The sequence below is a fragment of the Anolis sagrei genome, chromosome 5 (genome assembly GCF_037176765.1).
Source record: "Anolis sagrei isolate rAnoSag1 chromosome 5, rAnoSag1.mat, whole genome shotgun sequence".
Lineage (NCBI taxonomy): Eukaryota > Metazoa > Chordata > Lepidosauria > Squamata > Dactyloidae > Anolis > Anolis sagrei.
This window is the reverse complement of record NC_090025.1, coordinates 88,855,078-88,868,714: the sequence shown is the minus strand read 5'-3', so window position 1 is coordinate 88,868,714 and position 13,637 is coordinate 88,855,078. Positions and strand designations below refer to the sequence as shown.

Sequence of the window (13,637 nt, the reverse complement as noted above, 5' to 3'; positions counted from 1 at the left end):
ACTGGAAAGAAGCAAACAGTGATGGAACCATAGAGAAAGGAAAGAAAAGGAAAGAAAACCAGAACTGTGGTAAATAATGAATAAATAAAGAGGTGGGGAGATAAAAAAACCCAAATTAGAATATAAAAAGAACAGCTAGTGAGACAGAAATCATGAAGGACGACGTTGCAGGAAGATACAGTACTTTAATAAAGGTGTAAGAAAGAGAAGTGAAGGAGAAAGAGCATAAGAAGATCACTGGATAGATTGAGATGGAATCTAGTCAACTGAGTTAATAAAGAAGACAAAGGGAACGAATAAGAGAACTATATTATAACAATACTCAAACTATAATAAAGTAAAGAAAACTTTAGATATTGAAAAGAAAATGACAACTCCTAAAACAACAAGGGGGGGAAGGATAATTTCGACATGAGAAGAGACTCTGTTCCAGATGAAATTAATATGAAAGACCTTATGAAAGAGATACAGAAGATTTTGGAAAAACAAGATGCCTATCAGAAGATCAAATGTTAAACTTGAGTATATATATATACTACATTTATCAAAGATGAATTAAGCATAATGAAAAAGGAAATTACAGATGAATTAGAAGCAATGAAAAAGAACATGGATGCCCTCATAGAGTCATAGTGTTGGAGGAGTCCTTGTGGGCCATCCAGTCCAACCCCCTGCTAAGAAGCAGGAAAATCTCATTCACAGCACCCTCAACAGATGGTCATCCAGCCTCTGTTTAAGAGCTTCCAAAGAAGAGCCTCCACCACACTCCAGGGCAGAAAGTTCCACTGCTGAACAGCTCACGGCCAGAAAGTTCTTCCTAATGTTCAGGTGGAATCTCCTCCATTGTGCCCTAGTCATAGTAGGAGTCACACTACTGTTTGTTTTGCTTTCTGTGCCCACTCTTCAGAAGATTTCACCTCATTTTCTGTCCCTGTGATAATTGGATTGTGAAAAAAACATGGCTTGCTTCACTTTTTCACCAAGGTAACTTTGCTGCTAAGACTGCTGCTGAGGCTGCTATAGAAGAGGCCGGAACATCTCCAGCAAGCTCTCCTGCTCCTGGCTTTGGGGCTCCTCATGAGGAAGACTGCAACCCCAGGCCATTTCCAGCTGGGAGTGACAAACCAACTCCAGGAGGGGCAGCTATAAAAACTGAGGCAGGGCTAGAGGAGTCTGCTGCTGAGGCTGCTAGAGAAGAGGCCGGAACACCTCCAGCAAACTCTCCTGCTCCTGGCTTTGGGGTTCCTTGTGAGGAAGACTGCAACCCCAAACCATTTCCAGCTGGGAGTGATCAACCAACTGCAGGAGGGGCAGCTATAAAAACTGAGGCAGTGCTGGATCGGGCTTGGCTGAGCTCGTTTAACTGCCACCACCCCATTTTTTTATATTTTAATCCTGAAAAGAAGAAATTCAATCTTTGAGGTAAAAATAAGGGGAAATGCTCCCGGATTACTAAAGAAGGATCTAACCAATATATATATATATATATATATAATTTTTATTAAGAAGACAGCTGAGGAAAGGAGATTCCATCTGAACATTAGGAAGAACTTCCTGACTGTGAGAGCCGTTCAGCAGTGGAACTCTCTGCCCCGGAGTGTGGTGGAGGCTCCTTCCTTGGAAGCTTTTAAACAGAGGCTGGATGGCCATCTGTCAGGGGTGATTTGAATGCAATATTCCTGCTTCTTGGCAGGGGGTTGGACTGGATGGCCCATGAGGTCTCTTCCAACTCTTTGATTCTATGATTCTATGATTCTATGATTCTATGAGGAGAGAAACCCAGGATCAGACCAGAAATTTATATATATATATCTGAATTTAAGATTTGATAGAACATTGAAGTCTAATAGAGATCATTATTAAAAAATATGTTAAAAGTAAATTAAATTAATATCGAAGCCCTTATCCTCCTCCTGTAATTGTTGATTTTTCTTTTCCTTTTTTACCTGGTTCCCACTTATTTTCTGGCGCTTTTAAATGAACTTTTAAGTTAGCTTACATATTCGAACGGAAGCAACCTTGGCACCATTGTTGTTTTGTCTACGCAGCCTTCTTCATAAACAATAGTGGCAGACGACAATAAATGGAAATGATAAAATAGAGGGGCTGTGATAGACCTTAACAGGAAGAACAGTACAAGTGCATTGTGGGAACTGTAGTTTGAGAAGGAGGAGGGAAGATAAGGGCAGAAGTGCTGAGAAGCAGAACAAGCCAAGGGCGGAAGTAGGAAGCAGGAAGAAGAAGATCATAGAGAAACATTGTTACAAAAGATATTCAAGGGAAAATAACTGAGAAATTTGACTTAATTCGGGGACAAGAAGCAGCGGATTTCGGGAGGAACAAGGACGAGAAGTAGACGACTAGACTAACAAGAATGAGAAGCAGACGAAAAGCAGACCAGGATGAGAAAAAGGCGTGCAGCGGACCAAGACGAGAAGCAGACGGTTAAATAGATAAATTAATTCAAGAATTTCTTTTTATAATTAATTTTAAGGCTCTATTTAGATAAATGGATTATCAATTGAGGCTAAGAAATATCCAAGAAGGAGCTAAGGAAGATATAAGATTACTAGTTATAAAGCTCTTAGCCACAAGTCTGGAAGATGAGGAGGATGAGTTAGAGCAAGATATTGATCAAATATATTGGATTTCCTCATTTTATTCTAGGAAACACAAGACACCAAGCGATGTGATAGTCCAATTTACAAAGAAAAAGATTAGAGATGAGGTATTATGGAAGACCAATAAGGACCCACTATAGTACAAAGGAACGAAGATTCCAGTCCTTAAAGAATATCCACAAATGACATTGAATAGGAGAAAAAAGTATTACTTTCTCACAGACGAATTGAAGAAGAGAGGAATTAGATACTGGTGGGAAAGACATGAGGGAATAATGGTGACGTATAAAGAAGAACGATATTGATTGACTACGGAAGAGAAGGCCTTCTACGAAAAATTGATGTGAGGAGGGGCAGCTATAAAACCGCCTCCAGGAGGGGCAGCTATAAAAACTGAGGCAGGACTAGAGGAGTCTGCTGCTGAGGATGCTTTAGAAGAGGCTGGAACATCTCCAGCAAGTCTTCTGATTGGGTTCCGTTCATTGTATCTTTGCTATTTTGATTTATAACAGAATTTGATTGTTGAATGTTAAGTCCCAGTACACAATATTGACACCCTTTCACTCTATGATTAACTGCTTTAAAAATCTTCGCAACCTGTACCGTTAACCTTTGTACCACCTTACCTCATGATAACAACTCATAAGACCATATTTTATCAGGAATTTAGGTTGTGTCAAGGAGGGAGGGGGGAATCGGGTGATTGCTTGCTAGGGAGGGTGAGGGAGGGAGGGCTTTAGTTACTATATCTTTCTAACCTAGGATTCTGTATAACAACTATGGAAAACTATGAAGTTTGGAAATCATGACGCGGGACTTGTAGGCTTTTAATCTGTATTATTGTTTTAATTGTTTTAATTGTTTATCATTTTATATGGTATGTTCATTGTTATGTGCACGATGCAGCATCGAATTTTTGCTGTAGTTTGTAAGCCGCCCTGAGTCCCCTTCTGGGTGAGAAGAGCGGGGTATAAATACAGTAAATAATAAATAATAATAACTCTTCCAGAAGTGAATTTCACTTCCTAGGGGTAGATTTCTCTCACTTCTTTGTGTCTCAGCCCTGTTTGTAGCTATTAGTCATTTAGAAGTTGGATGTTAGTAACTCAGGGACTTCCTGTATATATGTAGGATGTTCTTCTCAGCTGTGTTCGTATTAGGCAAATTATATGCTACTGACATTGGCTGTCAGCACTCATAGGTAAACCACTGCAGAGGAAAAAATGAATTTTGAGAGCAAATAGGGCCAAGCTATAAAATGCAGGTTAGCATTTCTTGATGAACTGGCTTTTTATAGAAAAGAAATGTACTTCTTGTGCCGACTATGAAATTGAACTGTTTGGGCTTTTAGTATATGTGTTGCATATCAATTGGATTTTCAGGTGAATTTTCAATCTGTCAAGTCATACCCCATTTGAAGGTGCTGGCAAAGAGTTCCATTAACTGGAACATCTTGGGAACACGATAGATCAATTTATCTATTCAGCAGCAGAACAAGGACAGCATAGAAAGGTACATAGCAAGGGAATTCTCCAGACAGAAAGCTATTATCTAAATTACTAATATTTTTAATGCAGTGGTGTTGATCTAGAGGTTCTTTCCTCTCCAAAACATTGGCATCTGGGGGGCTGGCAACCATCTTTATCTCCTTTTTGCTGCTCACAGCCACAATACCCTTACTAATACTTCAAATGATGCTGGCCAACAGGATCATAGATTATAATGGCTCAGATGGTGACAACTTGCAAATGGGTCTTCTTGTAAACTTGAAATTCCTATGCTCTCTTCCTCCTTATTGCAATATTTTTTGGCGTTCGCAAACAAAGAGAGGAAGCTGAAGCAAGAAGACAGCGACCATTTTTAGTGTCAATTAGTTAGAGTGTGGAGAGTGAAGAAGGACGTGTAGCGGTGAAGGGAGTAGGAAGAGTGAATTGGCAATTGCTTGTGGTTTTAATAGTTGCCACTTCGAGGAACTATAGTTAATAAGCCCCTAAAGTTTAGAGTGCTGTGAAGGAAGGGAACTTTAAAGAATTCTTTAAAAAGATTCCTGTTTAAAGTTGTATGTGTGGAACCTATTTTAAAGCAATTCAATTTTAAATTAACAGCTCTGTAACCAAGAAGAGTCTGATAAGATATTTTGCAACCATTATGCTTACTGTCTATTCAAAATAAACAATATTTTCCTCTTTTAATTCCAACTGAAGATTCTGTGTGCCTTTCATATATTTTAATAAAAGAAGTAGCCTGTGGACAACAAGTTAATCATGAGCCAACAATGTGATGTGGCAGCAAAAAAAAACCAATGGGATTTTGCCCTGCATCAATAGGAGCATAGTGTCTAGATCCAGGGAAATCCGCCTTGTTTAGACCACACCTGGAATATTGTGTCCAGAGGAGGGCAACTAAAATGATCAAGGGTCTGGAGAACAAGCCCTATGAGGAGTGGCTTAAGGAGCTGGGCATGTTTAGCCTGAAGAAGAGAAGGCTGAGAGGAGATGTGATAGCCATGTATAAATATGTGAGAGGAAGTCACAGGGAGGAGGGAGCAAGCTTGTTTTCTGCTTCCCTGAAGACTAGGACGCAGAACAATGGCTTCAAACTACAAGAAAGGAGATTCCATCTGAACATTAGGAAGAACTTATTGACTGTGAGAGCCGTTCAGCAGTGGAACTCTCTGCCCCGGAGTGTTTTGGAGGCTTCTTCTTTGGAGGCTTTAAAACAGAGGCTAGATGGCCATCTGTCAGGGGTGATTTGAATGCAATATTCCTGCTTCTTGGCAGGGGGTTGGACTGGATTCTATGACTGTGGGATGGGGCACCTGGTCAGGTGGATGGAATACCAATAGACCACTGCAACTCCTTCTCCCTGCCCCCAGGGTCTTGCCTTCTGCTGCACACTGAAACCTAGTAGACAAATTTGGGAGAGATTTACCCCCTCCTTCGTTCAGCAAAATCTCAGTTATGCAAGCCAGGTTGGCATGCTCATCCAATATTAAATCTTGGATGACCATTGTTTTTCCATTCACCAACCTAGCATTAAGCAGCAGGACTTTTAGGGCGTAACTTTGGTTACCTAGACTATTCATGGGGGGAGGCAAATCGGAGGCTATGAGAATGTTCTCGCGATTCCCGGGCTGCCTTCTCTTCTCACATGTCCTATAGCTCTGGAGCACTGAAATAGAAAATGTCTAACCTGGATCTCCCACCTGCCCCACAGTATACCTTGCTGCTTCTTCAATATTACCTAGCTGCTAAGATTTTAGATTTCTATATTGCACAATACCACCATTAAAACAGAACTCTAAAATAGGACATATGCATTCTAGAGCATATTACTTATTTAGTAATGAAGTAACAACATATCCCCACCACCCAACCTCCCTCTCCAAACATCACCTTAACTTCCATAATCCCCCTTCCCAATCATCAGACCCCGTAGGTCAACTGTTTGTGGGGTACAGTTTGGCAGAGTGATATAGTCCTAGGTCTTTGAGGGAGGTGATAGATTTACCTTATTTATACCACACTTTCCCAAAGGGGACTAGTAAATTTGGTGAAAGTCCTATAACAAAGAGAGATTATTAATTGTGGTGTCATGAGTGGGTTGAGCAAGAAGAGAAATCCAAAACCCCAAGTCTGCCCAGCCCAGAAACTCACAGTATTAAGTCACCTGCCGGCAAGGAGGTGGCTGAATCCCACTCACTTACTGCTTCATAAAGAGAATTGGCGAAAAAAGCTTCAGAAGGGCAAAGGGACTTCCAGTTTCCTTAAAAACTTCGAAATCACTTCAAAAAGCAAATCTTTCAGAATTTATTTTGAATTAAGAAGATTCTGACCGAACCTAACCATGCCTACTAAACACCATGCAGGCTTCTTGGAAATGATTTTCCCTGTAGTGGGTTTGCTCAATGGATGGAACAAAACTGCATTAGTTACACTAGGAAAATGACTACTTTACTAATTTGCTGTGTCTGTTTCTCCATCTCTTTTTAATGTTTAAATAAGAAGCGCATACCTTGTTGGTCATATGGCATAGTTTGTTTTCCAAATATTTCCTTTAAGCATAATTATATTATTAAGATGCACTTGGTCTAAAACAAAAGGGTAAGATTTGGAAGTGCAGCTATGAAGAAACTAAGCAAGATCCTGAAATATAAAGATATATCAGTATATTCCTAAGTCATTAATTTTACTTATTTAGATATCAAAACTACGAGTTTTTGAAACCTAATCACAATATAGGATAGCATTTTCTGTGCAGGAAAAATCTTCTCCATGCAGATATATTGTGTTATGTGCATAAAAAGTTGTTTTCAATTTTTTTCCTTCCCTCGCTGAGTTTGCAAGACCTTATAGAACAATTTATCTACTTACTCATAACTGGAAGTAAAATGCAAAAATAACAGTAACACTGCAGTAAACATCTTTTTAATGGTTTTGAAATAAACTTAAGATGCTTTTGAAATAAAAACTGTCTGCCAGATTCCTTATTAATATGTTTTCATTTGATTATGTAAAGTACAATACAAAAACATGAATTTCTAAAAGCCAACCAATTTCTCATTTTTGAAAAACAGAAATCTTTGTAAAACACCACAATCTCTTCCACTAGATGGCAGTGACTTGATATGGAAAATATATACTTGCAGCAAGTTCCTTTTTACAAGTCTGTTTTATACTGACATGTTATCCCTAAGTACAATGGCACTCCCTGCAGTCATGCCAGCCACATGACCTTGGAGGCATCTACGGACAAGCCGACAAGCTGGCTCTTCAGAAATGGAGATGAGCACCTCCTCCCAGAGTCAGACTGGACTAAACTTAATGTCAAGGGGAAATCTTTGCCTTTGCCTTACAACCAAATATCCTTGTTGATAGCTATTAACAAGATAGAGAAATGCAAATAGTTTGAACTGTTAACATAGGGGTGACTGCTAATTGGTTTATTAGTAAATTTCTGAATATTTCTGTTCATCAATGTGCAAACAGTTTTTGATGTCATGGTCAATTTTCACTCTGCATTACTGTTGTTCTTCAGGGAAATAGGGCTATTGTTTGTCTCCCCACCTGGTAAAAAGACCTTAGGGTAACATAAACACATACTATTCTTTTTCCCTCCTCATCTAACATAGTTCTCTTTCCTGAATTAAGAAATGTTTTAATTAAATAGTTTGGTTGACAGACCAACAGATTGACAGAGATGCAGAGAACTTCTGGGGCATTGTTACAGAAAAAGCTTCAATCACACTGTATTGTTTAATAATGTTTTTCTGATGTATTGGTATGAGGATAAGACAACATGAGAATTAGAAGCCTGATTCCACAAATCGTAGGTACTATCCTCCTATGTTTGTTTTTTGGAACTGCAAAAGATTCTAGTTCCCTAGTATTGATACTTGATCTTTTGCCATTATTGTAACCTGCAGAATATATTTTGCGCACTTATTATGAATGATACTATGTATTTTGCTTCTATTGAAAATATTGAAAGAAAAGTCCTACTTAGTAGGGCTGGGCAACCACGGAAATTTTGTTTCTAAACTCGATTCGTTTTTTGGGGTTTTTTGTGTTTCGATATTTAAAAGAATTCCGAAATTTTTCTTTAAAAAAGTTCGATATTTACGAAATTTCGTAAATTACGAAACAATTACGAAACGATTTCGAAACGAATACGAATCGATTCGTTAATGGCGGACGCGACCGCGCAATATGCTAAAAAACCTCCATATGGGACAGGGGGAACTTTTGAAGCTTCCCTCTCCCTCTGTTGTTGACTGTTGGTGTGATATTTATATTTTTTTTTCACTGATTAAACAAACAACAGCTATAAAACTTGCCCTAGACATGCGGAAATAATAACGAAACAATTTCGAAACGATTTCGAAATGAATACGAAGCAATTACAAAACGAATTGAAAAATTCATTTCGTTTTTTAGATGCTCCTGAATGGTTCAAAATCGCTTCGTTATAAAAAAAAATAATGAATTTTTAACGAATTGCGAAATTACAAAACGAAACCGCCCAGCCCTACTACTTAGGTATACTACCTAATGATGGGATTTCGGGAACATTATAATAGTGTAGACAATGTATCTTAAAGGTGAAGAGAACATGATAATCTATTGGTGAAAAACTGGTCCAGGTATTTGATACTCATTCTGTTTTGGGTTTAAATGATGACTATTACATGACAAAACTGACTCAATTTTTAATTTTTTTCCTAGGTCCGTGTATTTACATTTTCTGTTGGTCAGCACAATTACGACAAGGGACCCATACAATGGATGGCCTGTGCAAATAAAGGTACTGTCAATCTGTGGTACTTTTTATCATGACACTACATTCCAGTGCTATCTAGATTTTATCTTTTGTTTTAGACCAAATGAGAAATTAATCTGAAGAGGTGCTGGGAAAATGGATACACTTGAATTATGGATGAGAACATTTCCAGTGGTTCCATTCCTCTATTGTTCCTCTGGTTCTCTCTTTCTTGCATTTTATGTGTCTTCATTTCTGGAGAATTGAAGCTATATTCATGTACTGTATTCCCCAGGTAAAGCAAAGAGCAGGACCACATGGCTATCCCCTGATTTATTTATTTATTTATTTATTTATTTATTTATTTATTTAACACATTTGTACCCCATCCTTCTCACCCCCAGAGGGAGACTCAGGGAGGCTTCACAACAGTAAGGCTTCCCCTTATTCTTACATCTTTGGAGTAGCTTTTTCCACCCAATTGCACAAGCTTCCTCATTCTGTGTAATTCTTTGGGCATGAGAAAGTGTTCACACATAGAGGTTTCCTTGCAGCTGTCTACATTGTATGAATTTTGCTGTGTGGGGCTATTATGAGATGTATAGCAATGTTGGGATGGTATCAATAGCATAAATGTGGAAAATGTATACACAGGGTCATGGGGCATTTCCCAACAGTTGTAGAATTGGAGCCAAGCCATTTGGTATGTTCTAATAATAAAATGAGTATTTTCACATTGCAGCATAATTGCATCTTAGGACCCTTCCACAAACTCTATATCCCAGAATATTGAGGCAGAAAATCCATCCCACAATATCTGCTTTGATCTGGGTTATCTCAGTCCACACTCAGATAATGTGAGATTTTCTGCATTGATATTCTGGTATATAGGGCTGTGTGGAAAGGCCCTTAGACTCTGGCTTTGAGATTTAGGCATTGGCTTTCTTCTTTGGTGCTTTAGGGTAGAAAGTTACATCTCAGCCATTAGCTACTTTCGTACATCCATGGACCTGATGCTTTATTCTAAGTGTGAGAGCTGATACTTTTGCTTGTAGTGACAATTTGCATATGTAATTTGAACATGTACTATAACAGCTGCAGTTATATAATTTGCATGTGTGCTATAATAACCAGTTATATAAATAGGCAGTACAAAGGAATAATCGATACATGTTTGGCAATTTCCTGGATAGAGAAGCAAATTTGCCTTGTTCACATGCTGTCTTCCCACATGCTTCCCACATTCTTCTGGAAGTTACTACAGATATTTTAAAGTATTTTTATCAATTTTGTTGATAATTTGAGCGTGATGAAGTAGAATATAGAAATAGACAAAAGAAATAAAATGCTATGACCATCTGTGCAAAATATTAAGGATAAAGGAAAATAAGACACTGTAGAACCCTGCTTCTTAAACCTTGGGTCCCGACCTCAAATTGAGTCCTCTTACCTCAATATTTGGGTCCTCAAAAATTTGGCAACATAAAATGTTTTCTGAACATCATATACTGCCTACTTTAGCCATGTATATGAATCTGTTGTGCAGTGTTTACAGTGGACTCTGCAGAAGATGCTTCAGCTCTACTTCATAAAAAGGAAACTCATCCTGTTTAGCAAACTTTGAAAATGATGATTTGTTATCAATAAATATTTGCTTTTTATACCTATTTTGTATAACTGGGGTCACAAAAAAATTCTTAAGACCAAAATGGGGTGTCAGGTGGAAAAGTTGATGAAGCCCTGCTTTAGAGTACTGTTTTTTCCCTATTTTAGAGGCCACACCAGATAATAGAGAGAAATGTGAATATTGATTCTTTTTAAGTGCCCCTCTGAGTTTACTGGCCTGTATCCCACCCTATATCATCTCAGCTAAAAACTATACAGCTAATTAAACAATGCAGCATTTAACAATGGTGAGTTATTTAAACAGACTAAAAGAATAGTCCGTTTAAATATTAAAACAATTAAAACCAATTGAAACAATTTATGAACTCCAAAGATTCAAAAAAGGAGAATTCTAAAGTCCTTGACAGACTTCAGAATCACATGTATTATGCATGGCATGCAACTCGCTTTCCTGTAGTAGCATACCAGACCCCTGTCCATTACAGTTTTGGTCTTACTATTAGATGGAGGGAGCTGGCATCTATTGTCAACTCCCTGTTCTGCCCGTTGTAATCTACTTTACTATCCATGGACACACTGCAGGATCCTGTCTTATCAGATACACTGAAGTAAAATTTGAATGAAGGGGATAATCTGCCCTTTACCTTAAGCCTTACCTTTTAGGTAAGTTTATCACAAGGAAGCTCTTGATTTTTAATATCCTTCCCAGCTGGAGGACACCAGTGCTGATATAGTTCTAAGTGTTACACTCTTTCAAGTGCTATCATGGAGAGGATAAGATTGCAGTCAGGCTGCAAATTCTGTTTTATGTTTTATTTTTCAGGTTACTACTATGAAATCCCTTCCATTGGTGCCATAAGAATAAACACACAGGTACTTTATAAAATTTATGAAACAGCAATCAGACTCCAAAGTCAAGCCCACTGAATAGAACTCCTCTGTAGGAATTGTCCTTAGACAGATCACATGGATGAGACTTTTCAGAAAATACGTTTATGTCTTTGATGAATTATTCCAGTAAAGTAAAATAGTATAAAATAAAGTTATCCTTGGCAGATTTGACCAAGTAGTGTCTGGCTAGCCAAACCTCGTGAGAAGATCAGACACTACAATTGTAGTAGTTCTAGTCTTGAATTTCCTGTCCTGTATATCAATTAATAGATTCATCTTCTGTTCATTGGCACTCTAATACTTTTCAGAAACCTTTCAAACCCATGAGATATTGTTATGCAATATAAATTATACTACGTTGTTAAGCATGTATTGGGTCGGTTTTTTTGTCGTGTCAGGAGCGACTTGAGAAACTGCAAGTCGCTTCTGGTGTGAGAGAATTGGCCGTCTGCAAGGACGTTGCCCATGGGATGCCCGGATGATTTGATGTTTTTATCATCCTTGTGGGAGGCTTCTCTCATGTCCCTGCATGAGGAGCTGGAGCTGATAGAGGGAGCTCATTTGCCTCCCCGGATTCGAACCTGCGACCTGTCGGTCTTCAGGCCTGCCAACACAGGGGTTTAACCCACTGCACCACCAGGGGTGAAAATATACTTTATTTTGTCTCTTGTGAGATATTTTTTTTAAAAGTGATCTGGAAGACACTTTTCTGTGGATTCAACACACATCGCTCCTGTAGCATATGAAAGCCTGCTATCTTTGGCCAGAAGAAGGTGTGGGTGATAATCACATCATGAGGAATCATGTGTCCTCTAGCCAGCATTATTGTATAACCTACCTAAGAACATAACATATACCTATCCTTTTTTTGCAAATCATAAAACTCTTACATCCCAAAGGAGAAATCACGTCTCTAGACCATTGATTTGCATACTTTAAAGTACACATTCCCTCAGGGGACTAAATACAAGGGGCATAATGTTTTAGATTTGCATCAGATCATATCAAGTCAGACATTCTTTTCTTCCAGCAGTACATGCAGACACTGCAATCTCAAATGTTTATGCTTAAACTTCATTGTCTGCTCATGAAGGGAACAAGCTTTCGATGGGTGAATAACTCGGGACTATGTCGGTTCTCGTTTTTATTGTATTTTAAAGTTGGTTGTATTGTTTTAATCTACTGCTGTAAACCGCTCCGAGCCAAATTGGGAGTGGTGGTATACAAGTCAAATAAATAAATAAATAAAATATCTGTTTTAATGATATAATCAAGTGCTGATTTTGGGCCAGTGCTTTTTTTTTAGACTGCTAGCACTGGGATGCATATGTTCATTGATTTGGGGAATGGTTTATTGATGGGGAGGATTAAGGGGTAGAATACATTCAGGGGAGGCATGACATGAAAATGTTTGAGATATCTTAACTTAAGAGTATCATGTAATTCTAGCAGCCTTTGGCCAAATTTCAAAGATCCTCTGGAAGTTCCTCAAATTTGATTTGATTTGGCTGGTTAATTTCCAACCATCCCAGTAGCTTATAGTGTAAGTTAAAAGAAAAGTTGAAAAGAAAATTCCTCTCGCAAGATTAAGAGAGTTAAACATATTCCACATCCACTTTTGGTTCTGTCCTGTCAACCACTTGCTTTAGCCTTGTTCTCTTTACATGTGGCCCCATTATATTAACATTTAGGGGATCTCTGATGGCACTCAGTTGTAGGGTGGTGGAGGCACAAGAGACTTCTTGGGAATTCCAGGCTAGCACAATTTTTACTGTTGGTTTGTAAAACATCATGCCTCAACTGAATTGAGGTTTTCCACCTGAATTTCTGATAGGGTTTACAAAATAGCAGCATACTATTTCTTAATGATGACCAGCTAACTCCATGTTTATTTTCTCTGACAGGAATACTTGGATGTTTTAGGGAGACCCATGGTTTTGGCTGGAAAAAAAGCTAAACAAGTCCAGTGGACCAATGTTTACTTGGATGCACTGGTATGATTCACACTAGCATGTTTTAAGTATATTTTTAATATGAAGTTTTTCTGTAAAAAAAAAATGCTGAAATGTATCCATAGAAAAAATAGTCAGGATAATATTGTTTATTATGCAAAAACTAGCAGACCTTCAAACATTCTAAAGGATAAGCTGAAAATCTGAACGTTTCTCAAGGCAAAGACTTCAAGGAAAGCAAAAGTGCTTGAAATTCTAGGTGTCAAATCAAGTGAGGAAAAACATGAGG

General features: G+C 38.2%; 1 protein-coding gene across 3 annotated transcripts in view; it reads left to right on the top strand.

Moving 5' to 3' along the window:
• CACNA2D1 (calcium voltage-gated channel auxiliary subunit alpha2delta 1) overlaps positions 1-13,637 on the top strand; it is a 531,008-nt gene that overhangs the window by 436,431 nt on the left and 80,940 nt on the right. For all 3 annotated transcript variants that reach the window (XM_067468854.1, XM_067468853.1, XM_067468852.1), the window contains exons 14-16: positions 8,846-8,924; positions 11,329-11,378; positions 13,301-13,390. In XM_067468854.1, coding sequence (XP_067324955.1) covers positions 8,846-8,924; positions 11,329-11,378; positions 13,301-13,390 — 219 coding nt within the window. The remainder of the gene's footprint in view (positions 1-8,845; positions 8,925-11,328; positions 11,379-13,300; positions 13,391-13,637) is intronic.